The sequence below is a fragment of the Poecilia latipinna genome, unplaced genomic scaffold (assembly GCF_001443285.1).
Source record: "Poecilia latipinna isolate Pla-1442-1.1 unplaced genomic scaffold, P_latipinna-1.0 Scaffold765, whole genome shotgun sequence".
Lineage (NCBI taxonomy): Eukaryota > Metazoa > Chordata > Actinopteri > Cyprinodontiformes > Poeciliidae > Poecilia > Poecilia latipinna.
This window is the reverse complement of record NW_015113381.1, coordinates 219,927-233,701: the sequence shown is the minus strand read 5'-3', so window position 1 is coordinate 233,701 and position 13,775 is coordinate 219,927. Positions and strand designations below refer to the sequence as shown.

The window sequence follows — 13,775 nt, the reverse complement described above, 5'->3', positions numbered from 1 at the left end:
CTTTAATAACATAAAGTTACCTAATTTTTAAAGTGCAATCAGTAATACTTTTATAACAAATTTATATCAGGTGTCATGTCAGTCTTATTCAACCCCCTTCAAATAAAGTGTTACCCATTTTCCTTCCACATTGTGGTTATGCGCTTCCTTATTTCGGTCTTTCACATAAAAACACAATTAAATACATTGAAATATGAGGTTTTAATGTGAAAAAATATGAAAAAATGTATGAAATAGTCTTGCAAGGAATTGTTTGTTTAAACCCTTTTGTGACTTTTCCTGTGTCTAGTATCCTGTGGCAGTGGCGTATTTGATGAGCTGGAAGGACACTTGATGAGTCCGGGTTATCCGAATCCCTCGCCAGATGCTTTGTCCTGTCAGTATATCATTTCTGTGGAGTCTGGCTTCACTCTCTCCCTTAACTTCTCTGACAAATTTCACATTGAGAGTGTGGACACAGAGGAAGGCCTAAACTGTCCCCATCACTGGTTGGAGGTAACATGAATCAGCTTTAGCCAGCTGTAGTAAGATTAATAGAAGTAAAACTACAAAATGTAAATATTTGCTCAGTTAACCTTTGAGCATTTCTATCTGTAAGGTGATCATCCCAGGCAGAAATCCCATGAAGCTGTGTGGGGGAACAAGTCCAGGATTAATAAATACAAACTCAAACATTGTCAAGCTGGACTACAACATTGATAATCAGGGACAAAGCAATGGATGGAGCCTGGACTACAGCACACACAGTGAGGGGGTGAAACGACATTAGAAAATTAAGAGCATCTGAAGGTGGAACATGCAGCTGATTATGTTCCTCATGTGTTTAGGAGTGACGTGTCCAGTTCCTGGACAAGTCGCTAAAGGAAAGGTCACCCCTTCCTTAACTGAGTACTTCTACAGAGATTATATTTTTGTGCGCTGTGATGAAGGATACAAACTAATGATGGCAAGTTTAAGCACTTTTTAAAATAAAAATTTAAACACCACAATGTTTCAATGTAATGTGTGTCCCTTTCTTCTTGGTCAGGATGGTGTGGAGTTAATGGGTTTCTCTACCATGTGCCAAAGCAACGGAGAGTGGCACCTCCCACTGCCTGAATGCCACAGTACGTTATGAACGTGCGAATAATCAGGACAAATGTTTTGCTGACAAATGTTGAATCTTTTTTTCTTTCTCTGCCATAGTAATTGATTGTGGAGAACCTGAACCTCTGCTGAATGGAGGAGTTAACTTCTTGTCTGGCTTCCAGAACCAATATCTTTCTGTTGTTCAGTATCATTGCAATGAACCATTTTATTCACCATATGGTGGCAATAATGGTAAGATTTTACTATACAGTTGTAATTTACTGATATAGATGCTTCCAATAAGCTTCCAGTGCTGGTAAAATGGTAAATAGCCTGTGCTTGTATAGCCCTTTGTGAGCCCTGCGAAACACTTCACACAGTATTCAGTAATTCACGCACCTTGTGGTGGTACGCTACATTGCTGACCCAACAGACAGAAGCAAGGCTGCCATGCATCGACACCAACAGGCCCTCTGAAAGACATTTTGCATGCATTTAGGTCAAAGTCAACCTGTATTTATGAATATTAATGTAAATTACAGCCAGAATCTTTCAGGATTTTGAAAGACCGGAGCTATATTTGCAGGTTGGAAGAGGAAAAAATGCCACATGCATTGGTTAAAAAAAAAAAAACAACTTAAAATGTCTGTCACAAAGTAATGGGTGACAGACATTAGAAACTTTCAGGCGCAAACAGTAACCAATAATTCTCAGTCTTTTTAACACCAAAGATGGATATAACACATAACATTCTATTCTTTGTAGTTTCTCTCACCTGTGAAGCGGATAGACGGTGGAGATCCAACCATGATGTTATTTTAAGACCAGCATGCCTACCAGGTATCACTTTTGGTCTCTTAAAACATCAGAGTCCATCTTGACATCTCTATGTCTTCTCTATAACTATAAATTTATATCCTATGCAGTTTGTGGTCGACCAACAAAACAAAATGAAAATCACTTTCAGAGGATTATTGGAGGAAATGATGCTGGAGAGCATACCATCCCATGGCAAGCTTTCATAAATGTAGGTAACAGCAGGGGAGGAGGCATGATCATAGCAGATCGCTGGATTTTAACTGCAGCTCACGTGGTTGTGATGAATGGACAAGTACAAACTCCTGAGGCCTTTTCTGTAAGTAACACTCTGTAATCTTCTGGGATTGTCCACTGACATGTTTTTAAAAAAAACTTTTTTTCTTTTGTGTTTTTTATAGATTCATTTTGGACGTACAGATGTTCACCAAATTTTAGAAACTCCTTCCCTGAATGCAACTGCAGTCCATGTCCACCCTCAGTACAATAATCCAAACGGTTTAAACTATGACCACGACATTGCATTGATAAAACTTAAAGACCCGGTCACATTCGAAGCAGCAATAATGCCACTGTGTTTGCCATCAGAGGATGACAGATATGACTCTGGAATGATTGGGTAAAGAAACAGTAGGCCTTCAAAATAATTTCAATATCAAATCTCTTTTACATAACTGATCCTTTGTTCTGTGAACCTTTTGCTTTTTTCAGGCTGGTATCTGGTTTTGGCATTACAGACAAGGGGAATCAGCGGCGTTTTCTAACAAATAAGCTGAAGTATGTGCATATTCCAGTGGTGGAACAGGAAAGATGCAGTAATTCTTTGAAGCTAATACCTAGAAGCCGGAAACCAATAGTGACAGACAACATGTTCTGTGCTGGAACTCCTGAAGGCGGGAAGGACTCTTGCCAAGGTGACAGTGGGAGTGGCTTCACTCTGCAATCTGAAGATGGACGATTCTGGGCTGCTGGGATTGTCAGCTGGGGGATTAATTGTGGACAGAAAGGAACATATGGATTTTATACCAAAGTGGCAAACTATGTAGACTGGATTAACAAGATCATGCGGGAAAATTGAAAGCATTCAAACATTGAAGCTTCATAGAAGCATTTAAGCACAACAACAACTTAAGCTATATACACAGAGAAAAAATAACATGTGGTGAACTAAATTTAACATAAATGAATCTGTGAACTCAACAGTAAAAAATTAAATTAGTATCTTTACAGTATCTTTATGCAGTATTGAAGACAAAAATGTTTGTTTTCAGGTAAAATTGTTTTCAGAAAATAAATTGCTGAAGTACTAGGAGCCTTTCTCTTTAAATTCATCACACAACAATAAACAATCTTGTTATCTTTACTGTGTTCAAAACATCAAATACTACCCATCAGGCATCAGAGTTTGCAAGCACCAAAAGACCAGCGGTGATTTGAAGTACACTGATAAAAATATTTTGCTCTGTCTACTTAAAAAATGAAGTTATGAAGTTAATGTTCAGGACATCCCCAGATGTTACTCTAGTGAAGCAAACCTGTAAACCAAAGATAAAGTTTTGAACATTTGTGCAACTGATTTCTGTGTTGAAAAATAAAATATGGACTGATGACCATGCTTTTTTATGGATGTAGGTTAATAAAAAAAAAAATCTTGGTGGTGATGCAGGCAGAAAAAGTAAATTTGATGAGAATAACATTTCAGCAAAACAATATTGTTTACCATGGCAAAGTCTACACCAAATACCTTATTTGCGTATAACTTATAATGTCAAGATGTGTTCGCTATTTAGTTTAAGTACAACTAAACAAAATTTATCACGTTGTAGGTTTGGAATACTTAAATTGCACTCTTTTGTTTTTGCATGGCTTTAGCTCTTTATCCTACAGATAGCAAATAACTGTAGCTCTCAGAAGAAGAGCTACAGAAGAGCGGACAAGCTGAAATATAAGCAATAGTGCTGCAGCTTCTGCACAATAAAAGTTAAAAAACTATATTGAAAATCAATAAACTGAAGAAGCTGACAAGTAACCAATGTTTTCAGTTTTAAAAAGTTAAGAATGTGTAAAGTTTAAAAACTCACACCGCAGTGAATCATTTGCACTTTTTAGTTTTGATTAAATGTTACTGATTTATTTAATAAACTGAACTTGGAGATTGACAATCAGGTCATACAATGGTTTGTACAGATATATTATTAGATATTACTAGATTCACATTAGTCTTTCACTTCAGGGGAGGGAAGGGCAATGGGGAGTTGTGAAAAAAATAATGAAATAATTGAGAAACATTGCTCTAAGTTAAGGTATGTATGTAAATAAACTAAATATAAAATATACACACACACTCATACACGTTTCCCCTCTGGCTCCACCTTTGGGGGCGCCACTGAGTTCATGTAAAAATCGTTTGGTCTTCATAGGTTTAGTCCTTTTAACTGAAGGACGACCCATAACCACTGTTACCATAGTAACCCATGACTCGAATTCCGCTAGTTTCTGATTGGTCGAGCCTCTGAGTCTACTTTCACATTTAGTGACATGTTTTCGCATTCTGCGCATGCTCAAGGTAGAACATCTAAACGCACATACGTTCCTACCGAAAGACTTTATTTCTATTTTTTATTACCGGTAATAATATCTCGTTAATGAATATCACAGATGGGGCGAAGAGGGAGTTACAAATCTCTCTCGTATTCAAAGAAGGGACCATCGTTATGACGCGTGTGTAGCTTTTTGAAATCAAAAGTGAAAGTGCTGTTGTGCATTATTCTTTTATTCCATTTTTAATAAAACAAGGATCTTCTGCTCCTTGAAGATGATTGAAGTAATATTTATCGGATGGTTTTTGACGTTCGTTAATGGTAAGACATATTCGTATTTTAACAAATGATTGTAAATAGCAATAAGCAAACTTTTTCTTGAATCTGCTCACAGGTTTTTCCTCGTCATTAGCATTTTATTGGGCATCCCTAACTTTAAAACGATGCTATTTTTGTTTAAATGTGTTATAAGAAACTAATTTCATTACGGAAGTGAACTCAGCAAAGAGATCGATCATAACAAAAAGTGTGTTAAAAGAATTAGAATCCAAAATATTCTGTGCATACTGAACAGAACAATTTGTTTACACACTGATCAGGGAGTAAGACAGGCGAATATCTTCTTGGCACATGTCATGTTAGTGGGTAGAATATATTTGACATCAAATGAAGATTTTATCCTCCGGGTTGATGTATTGAAAGCAGAAAAAATGTTCAAACAGAAGGATTTTGATGAGGATCAGGTTGTCTTTAAATTAGAGTCAATCAAACTGCAGCTCTTGTTGGGTTGTTTCCAGTCTGCAAATGTTAAAAGAGTGGATAAATATATAAATATGGAGCACAAAAGTGGTCCAAAACTTGTATTTGGAGGCTGGTCAACAATATGTTATCAGGTCAACACTTTAGACAGATAGTCTGAGTGCTTGTTCGTCACTTTCCAGGGGAACATTTTGCACCAGGACACATTATGGGAAGAATGTGGGTGGCTGAGGCAGTGAGATGTTCTGGAGAATCTGATGGAAAACTTTGGGTCCTGTTATCCACTTTGACATGTACAATCTGACTAAGCAGAGTTGCAAACCATTTATTTTTTAATGGACCAGTTGCAAGGTGTCATGCTGTGTCCCAAAGCTAACCTGGGTTAGAAACATTTCTAAGGGAACAAAAAACGTTTGAGATGATGGTGAGACGACCCAAAATTTCAATACAGTGAAACATCTTAAGTAAATCCTGCGTTGAGCCCCATCCCTGCAGCTTACATAACCTAAAGACGCCACAGGACTCCAGTGGAGGTCATATTGTGATGGTTTTGGAGTGGCTTTGCAAAATATTTATTTTCTTTAAGCTGCAGTATGTAACTTTTACAGAATTATGTTTTTTAAAACTGACACCATCTTCTGACAGTAAAATATGAGACATGTAATCTGGGAAAACATCAAGTTCCATGTGCTTCTATTGGCGTTTGAATAAATGCACCACTCCCAGTTAAAAACAACCAGTCAGAACCAGTAGGAGGGTTTTTACGCTGTCAATTAATCTCATGTATTTGCTACTAAATGTACTAATGGCGAAAAAACAAATGAAACCATTTTTCCACCGTGCTACCTGCCATGCTAACTAGCCTTAGCATTCGTTGCAGGCTATGTTGAGGTAAATCAGCTGCAGCGTAGCAAAGAGCAAGGGGAGATGGGTGTGCATGAGAGATGAGAGTGATTGACAGCGCTAAAATCGCCCTCCTGGCTCTGATTGGTTGTTTCTGACTGAATGGCGTATTTCTGCAGTTAAAACTGGGAGTACTGGGAGAAGGCAGAGGAACTCGATATTTTCACAAATTATCTGTCACGACATGGTGATAATTTCAACAAATATGTGAAGTTACACTAAACAATACGCTACATGAAAACTGAAAAGCGTATGAGCTTCAAAGTTGTTTTTTATGTTTGTCTGCAGCTGATGGGGTTGCAGACGTCGTTCTTTCCTGCTCTCTGGTGGAGGAGGGAGTCGGAATGGGTGGAATGGGAGGCGGCTCTCTCTTCAGCCGAACTCCAGCCACGCTCGTCCTTCGAGACGTCCCAGTGGGACCCGATGAATCCCTTGACACACTGACTCCATTTGTCCCGCCCTCAGTCCCTGATCCAGACCTCATCCTGTTTGAGAACAAAGGTGTCCGTTTATTATCGACACATCTCAACCTCAGTCTCTGTAAAATCTGCTCAGTTTGTGTTCAAAGTTTCTTGTTCCTTCCTTCCAGTGTCATCGCCTGACATCCCCAACGCAGGCATGTTGCTCCATGCAGACTGCAATGAGCAGGAGGTGATGTGTGAAATAAGTCGCTACACTCCTCGAGGACTTCAGGAAAGCTCTGATCCAGCATATTTCATGGTTTCCCTCAGCGTGGAGGGACTCGACTTCAGCACATCGCTCATTCTTCAAACATTACCAGTTGACAAAGATCAGACCACCTTGACACAAAGCAAACTCAGTTTACCTCTCAGCCAGTCAGGAACTCTGCTGACTAAAGGTAAAACACAAAGTTCAGGGGCTGCATCTAATAAGAAAAAAAAAATCTTCTTCACAACATTTTCCCTGCTTTCTTTACCTCTTTGTGTCACAGTGATATTCCTGGTGTTTTCCGACATAAATTCTGTATCTGCTCCTCTGAGAGGAGATGTTCTCCTCAACTGCGGCTTCAAGCAGGAGGAGACGCCGTTAGCACCAGAAGTGGGCCTGGAATGGCGTCTGCAGCACAGAGGGAGAGGCAGGAAAGTTCTCGAAACGAAGACAAAGCTGGACGACACAGAAGAGGCCACTGTAGGTGAGTACTAACAAGAATAAACAACAGAGTAAACGGGCCACATAAGGGATTTGTTTATAAAAACTTTATCATAAAGGGTGTCAATAACAAAACTAGTGAGATGAAGATGAGCTAATTAGTGAAATATGGAGGATTCTATATTTATGAGGTTTTTTTAATGTACTTTATTGAAACAATAATATCTCTGTGTTTAATACTTCTTTTGTTTTTATGCAAATGCTTTTTAAAGGTTTTATTAGATATTATATATAGGAGCACAGATTGCATAGATGTAACTCGCTGACAACTCACCATGTCACATTAACATGAGGTTTTACTCAACAGATTTTACAGTGAGTGTTGTAGAAATGACTTTATATCAAGAAGGCGTAATTAACTGCATGTTGCCTTGCCGGTCTGTGCTCTGAAATCAGTCCACTGCTTCTAGAAACATTATCATTCATAAATCTTAAAAGTTTTCTGATATGCATGCAGTTTTTAATGTGGTGAAGCAGCATATTGCATCTACATGAATGTTTATTACTAAAACTTCACACAACTTTTCACAAAGGCAAAAAATGTTAAAAGACTTCTAGAAACTTATTTAGACTCACAGGATAATATTGAACTCATCTTAAAGCTTTTACTTTCAATAGAAATGCAAAATAACGCCAATAAATGAATAAATGAATATTGTATAAAGGTATAACAAATAAATTCTGTAAAATTGTCATTATGAAAAAAAAAACATTCATAATTACACAGCAAAGGAAGGATCTGGGAGTTTTGAGGACAAAAACGTTATTCAGATTTACAATAAGACATTTATTTCCACCTAAATCTCCAGATCCGAGTTTGTCCCCTTAACGTTGATATGATAACTTTGGATAAAGTTGTCATTTCTGTCTGATTTTCTGTGCTCAGTTCAAGGCGAGAGGAACGGCTCCAGTGTGGACGCTGCTCTGCTCCTCAGTGAGGGAAACGTCTCCATGAGTCTGACTCGGCTGAAGGTCGTCGATGAAGGAACCTACATCTGCACCGTCAACCTGGGACATTTCCACGCCCAGCAGGTCATCCAGCTCCATATCATTCGTAAGTTTTTCCTCTATTCTGATCTTACTGTTATTTCAGGCATACATTAAAGTCGATCTTTTGGTTATTTTTTTTAATAACTTTTCCCTCTTTTTGATTTTCTTCCCAGAACTGCCGCAGGTTTCTCTGTCAGAGGAGAAGCTGGTTCTGAATAAAAATTCTCCACAAACACTGAGCTGCCATTGTGCTAAATACTATCCATTAGATGTACAGGTCAGTAACTCTGTTTCTAGATGTAATTATTTAATTTGGTTAATTCGGACCCTTTGAAATAACCCGCAAAAAACCCCTAGAGTTTCCTTTTATCAGAGAGATAATAATTACATGTATTAGAATGAAGTAATAAAAGCTCAATTTTAATTTTCTTTTTGCTGTTGAAAGATTTATTTATCTGAGTGTTGTGTGTTGTTTTAACAGCACACAACACATTTGGGATTATAAACCAAAGCTGCTATTTCTCCCAAGCTCAAAACACAGAAAAATCTCACAAATAAATTCCTAATTATTGGACAAAACTCCTACACAGAGATGATGCTACAACTTAATTTAACCTTTCACTGACTGCACCAGTGTCAGGCAAAGCAAACAATGTTTCACATTGAAATCTGTGGACAAATTATTTTAAGTGTGCAGTATTTTTACGTTAGGGAAAATAGAAGTTCTGAATATATTACTTGCATTTTTAAAAAACTAACAAATATTTTTTAATGTGGGATTTCTTTAATCCAGAGAATAAATGTAAACATTTTAAAGGTCAGATTTTTTTTAATTTTAATTTTTTAGTGAGAGTTGCTGCAATAAAAATGCATTCATTTAAAAGCTTGTTGCTAATTAGTTGGTAATAATTAGTTGTGTTTTGATCTCAATTAGACTTGGATGGAAGTATGGCGCCCCCTTGTGTTCCTCATCATGAATTTACCCAAAAAACATTTTTTTGTGGATAAAAAAAACTAATCCTCATACTTCCAATGAAACCAATCTTTTTTTGTTTCCACTTCAAAATAAACATTTAAGTATTTTGTCCTAAAAAATTGCTTCCTTAAAAAGTTTGTCATATAAACTGACTTGGCAGCGATAAGATGATGGTTTTTGTTAGCAGATACTGAAGAATAAAAACACTTCATTATCTTCCAAAAGACCTTCTTTGAAATACATTGATTTTTCTTCACCACAAGCAGTTTTATGTTTTATAGATCAAGAAAAAAAAACACTTTATTTTCAAATGCACAACTACTAAAAATGCAGAATCCTCTTCATTCAGTAGTTTGTTGCATTTTGTTCTTCAAAGATCGGTTGCCTGATTACAGGTCATAATTTTCTGCTCTTTATTCCTTGCTTTTCAGATGGAGTGGTTTTTCCTTCCTCCAACTGAAACGGAGCCAAAACTCTTTCCGAACCAGGGTTCTCTGAGCAGTCATCGGCAGCACGGGGACGGGACGTTTACCCTGTCCTCTCATGTGACCATTGACCCGAGTTTTTCTCCAGGAACCAAGATCACCTGCAGGGTGACCCACCCAGCTCTGGACGATCCGCTCCACATCAGTATAGTACTCGAAAGCCCCCAACCAGGTATGTTTCTTTGTCAAATAAACGTTTGAACAAAGTGTTTTCATTACCTTGTTAATCTAAGGATGAAAAAAATGAAATAAACTAAGTAAAAACAGAAGCATAAAACAATTGTCAGATTTCTCCGACAGGCTGTTCGGATTGTTTTAGTGCAAGAAAAAACTAACAAACCTTCTCTCCAAGATAAACACTTGACTTTTTTGATCATATTTCCAAAGAATCAAACTTTATATCTCAGTAAATTTCCACCTAATTCAATAACATTGATTAGAGCTTTTGTATTTTTGCACATTTGTCTCCTGTCATTAAAACAATCCTTACTGTTGTGTGTTTTCTCTCTCTACAGATTCCTACTGGTGGGTTCTCGGGTTCCTCGTTGTCACTGTTCTCTTCTTCTATCAGGTCATGAAATAAGTGACTCTCTGGTCATCTTAACTTGAAGCTGAGCCTTGAATGATTTATTTTTCTGTAAAGGTAAACATTTTCAGGTCTCATAGCTGTTGTCTGCTGAATTTGAAGTATTTTACTTGTGGGAAACATTCATTTATTATGATTTGCATCCAGTTGCTGTATGGTTTCTATTGTTTTCTTATTTGCACTAAGCAACCTTGGATCTTGAATTTCCTTTTGCCGTGATATATGGATAATCTCAGCAGGAAAAACACATTTTCTCAGAGATGAACCACTGAAGTTTCATTATCTCTGTCTGACCAGAAGACCAATCTGAATCTCAAAAATAGTTTTCCAATCAGCACAAATAATCGGACCTTTCACGTCTCTCCTGGGGTTAAACTTAAACTTCATATCTGCATAAATTCAACAAAAACAGCAGTCTACAATAAGTCTCTTTAAAATGAAGTGGTTTTAACGGCAACCTTTAAAATCCTGTATGTCTTTAAGGTTTCTTTTGGTTTTGGTTTTAAGCCCCATTGTGGCATTGCTCTATAAATTATTCATACTTTTGACCGAAATAGATTTAAAGTAATTTTCATTCAACCAAGTAGCTTATTTATTTGTATAAGGCTGTGAATCGGTAGCTTTATTTAAAGTCAGTGAGTAAACATTTACTTATGAACCACAAAGTGCTAAAAGTATCAGGATTGACGCCACTTCATTTGAGTTTCAAACACTGTGGGAACAAAATACGTTAATTACAAGCAGAAGGAAGATGCGGTACAAACTGAGGAAATACTGGATTTTTTTATTTACAACTTTTCTTTGCACTTCAGGAGGAATTAATGGAGGAATTGCGGTTCTTCCACTATGATGGTGTGGTTTCAAATACTGCAGCTGTTTATTCTTTTTCTGTCTTTTTGTTTGTCCAACACTGACTTTTCACTTTATTTTGTCTTTTAAAATAAAGCTTTTATGACTCAACATTGATGAGGGCGTTTGTCCCTATCAAGAGTTTTTTTTTTTTTTTTTTTAGTTTGTTTTACAACTTGAATTCAAAGTTGTGGTTGAGCATGAAAGTAGATTAAAATAATTTACTGAGAGACAAAAACACTTCACTTGCTAATTTACTCATTTTGGAAAAAATATTTGTAGTTATCGGTCGACTACTAATTACTACTTCAGGTACTATTAGGAGCTGCTCTTGAGCACTGCAAACATTAATACTGAACATAATCACTGTGTCCAAGCTTTATGGATTTATACTAGGCTGGAACTCGCTGATCAGTTTTCAGCTTTTTCTCACTGACTTCACATGTGAATCCTGATCAGTGATTTTTAGCCTTTCCTGTGTTTAGAAGAATCATGAGGAGAGTCAGAAAACAGTTTGATGGAGTTCAGTTCATGATTTATTTATTGGCATCAGCAAAAGTGGTAAACATGCATTTGATTTTTTGTTGTTGTTGCAAAATTCAGTTGCATCTCTCACCCTGTGTTCAATTCACAAAACATAATCTCTTCTCTATTCACCGGTTAATATTGTTGCACAATATCAGCAGATAATTAGAGCTTAGTGCTACAGTTATGCATTACTCCATTGTTCTCATGAATCTCTTTGTATTATTTTACTCTTTTCACAACTTTCAAAATCAGTTCAGAGAAAGGAAAATGAGTTCCATGGACAACCAACAATCTCTTAAAACCTAAAGGAATCTATATAAACACATTTTCAGGAGCTTAAACTTGTATGTATCTACAGTGGCTCTCCTATATTATCTCTACGTGATTCCTAAAATGATTTACTACAGTAGCGGTTGGTTGCAGTCCTTGAGGATTATGTTTTTTTTTCCCTGTTCAAAGCAAGTGACACATTTTGGCAAACTCATGAGCATTGTTGCACATTGCATAAGCAGTAAGTATCTGATCAGAAAGACATTATACACAGGTCCTTGAAACCACTAAGGAAAGAAAATATACAATCGGCAGTAAGATTAAGAAATGGCAGATACACAGGTCACACGAATATGGATACTGTTTGCCATGCAGGTTAGAAACGAATGCCTCTTATTGGCTGTTATCGTACTGCAGGTGACAGATGAGTCTGGTTTTATGTGCGTGAAGGGGGGGGGGGAGGCAGCCTGGCGGCTCTGGGGGATCCTCATCCTGTCCTCTCTCATTCTCCTGCGCTCTAAAAACAACAAACGCTCCAACAGAAGGTTGCTCAAAATGCGACGCTACACATTCATCTGTCTGTGGTTGCGACTCTGTCCATTCAGAGAGGAGAGGCCTTCCTCGGGTCCTTCAGGCGTGCAGATTGTCTGTCAGTAGCTGCTTCATGTGCCTTTCTGCGTACATGACTCTATTACCATCACCTAAGATAGAAAAATCCCAAAACTGACTCATTGCTTTCTGCCTGGAGGTTATGACTCAGGTTGCATGTATTTATGCAGGAAAATATGCTGCTAAACTCCTACTTCTTTTTCCTGAATCACCTCTTTTTGGCTTAACGTTTCACACAGACTTTTTTCCCCCTTTTTTGCATTTCTCCTTTCTTATCATCCCTGCAGAAGTTTGAGACTTCTGTGAGAGAAAGTTGAACAGGAAATGGAATAAATTACTGGTGAAATCCTATTGGGTAAAAGATGCAGAGTGGCGGGTCACAATTGCACACGTGAAAAAACAACAGAAATGATTCGACTCCTAAGCTAACGTGTTAGTAATAAGCGTTATGATGAAGGGAGGGTATTAGTTTGGCATGTTGGTATCAATGTCCAAATGTAGGTCTCTTTAAAACAAAAAAATTCATGGTCAAGCGATGGCTGGAGTAGAAAGACTGCAAACTGTTGTTCAATCTCCACTTATGTTTCTCTGAGCTCTGTTTGCTTTCTCCCGTCTTCTTTCTTTTGCTCCTCCCTGTTTCCGTCCGCCCGCTGCAGCCTTCTATAATACATGAGGTGCAGAGACTGGAGAGAGTGAGTGAGACCTCATGGAGGAAGACTGAGAGAAAGCAGCAAGAAAGAAGGTGGGGAGAGGGGCACGGAGAGAGCAGAAACACATACGCAGGAACACGACAGTTGGGGTGCAGGATGGTTCAATGGAAGTTTGTGTGAAGAGGAGGAAGGCTGATAGAAGGGAGGAGTGGCGCTTCATTTTTTCCTCTCCCCTGTAACGGTATCCTTAGGTTTGAGTTCATCTGTGATGATGGGAGGCGCTCAGTAGAAGAAGTACACTGCGAATGAAGGATAAAGAGGCAGCCATTAGTCTAGTGGATAATAAAGCAGGGAAACAAAATAAGGTGAAGAAGCATTAATTAAAATAATTTATCTTCAAAAGTTCAGTCACATCAGCTCCAGTACGGTAACTTATATTATCTGTTGTTGCACACTGCAGTAATCTGGATTTCATGTGAGAGACCAGCGCAGAGTGAACATACATACATACATACATACATACATACATACATACATACATACATACATACATACATACATACATACATACATACA

The 13,775-nt window shown here is 37.7% G+C and overlaps 3 protein-coding genes across 3 annotated transcripts in view; 2 read left to right on the top strand and 1 right to left on the bottom strand.

Annotated features, from left to right (window-relative positions):
• The window catches only part of LOC106955749 (complement C1r subcomponent-like), an 8,301-nt gene extending 4,804 nt beyond the window's left edge, over positions 1–3,497 (top strand). The window contains exons 4-12 of the mRNA XM_015046110.1: positions 290–495; positions 599–746; positions 828–946; positions 1,028–1,106; positions 1,186–1,320; positions 1,834–1,908; positions 1,995–2,203; positions 2,286–2,503; positions 2,596–3,497. Coding sequence (XP_014901596.1) covers positions 290–495; positions 599–746; positions 828–946; positions 1,028–1,106; positions 1,186–1,320; positions 1,834–1,908; positions 1,995–2,203; positions 2,286–2,503; positions 2,596–2,962 — 1,556 coding nt within the window. The 3' untranslated portion in view covers positions 2,963–3,497. The remainder of the gene's footprint in view (positions 1–289; positions 496–598; positions 747–827; positions 947–1,027; positions 1,107–1,185; positions 1,321–1,833; positions 1,909–1,994; positions 2,204–2,285; positions 2,504–2,595) is intronic.
• A 925-nt stretch (positions 3,498–4,422) lies between these two features.
• On the top strand, positions 4,423–13,052 carry tapbpl (TAP binding protein like). Its single transcript, XM_015046147.1, has 8 exons — positions 4,423–4,745; positions 6,375–6,587; positions 6,676–6,945; positions 7,039–7,239; positions 8,143–8,310; positions 8,420–8,523; positions 9,654–9,879; positions 10,223–13,052. The coding sequence occupies exons 1-8, from the start codon at positions 4,700–4,702 to the stop codon at positions 10,288–10,290; spliced, it is 1,296 nt and encodes a 431-aa protein (XP_014901633.1). The 5' UTR covers positions 4,423–4,699; the 3' UTR covers positions 10,291–13,052.
• Positions 13,053–13,175: 123 nt separating this feature from the next.
• The window catches only part of LOC106955769 (vesicle-associated membrane protein 1), a 9,066-nt gene continuing 8,466 nt past the window's right edge, over positions 13,176–13,775 (bottom strand). Inside the window, exon 5 of the mRNA XM_015046150.1 lies at positions 13,176–13,498. Coding sequence (XP_014901636.1) covers positions 13,482–13,498 — 17 coding nt within the window. The 3' untranslated portion in view covers positions 13,176–13,481. The remainder of the gene's footprint in view (positions 13,499–13,775) is intronic.

Excerpts from the sequence above, each read along its gene's own strand:
- tapbpl (XM_015046147.1), top strand. The coding sequence starts at position 4,700 with ATGATTGAAGTAATATTTATCGGATGGTTTTTGACGTTCGTTAATG. Across the intron at positions 4,746-6,374 it reads GTTTTTGACGTTCGTTAATG|CTGATGGGGTTGCAGACGTC; the intron begins GTAAGACATATT and ends GTTTGTCTGCAG. Across the intron at positions 9,880-10,222 it reads ACTCGAAAGCCCCCAACCAG|ATTCCTACTGGTGGGTTCTC; the intron begins GTATGTTTCTTT and ends CTCTCTCTACAG.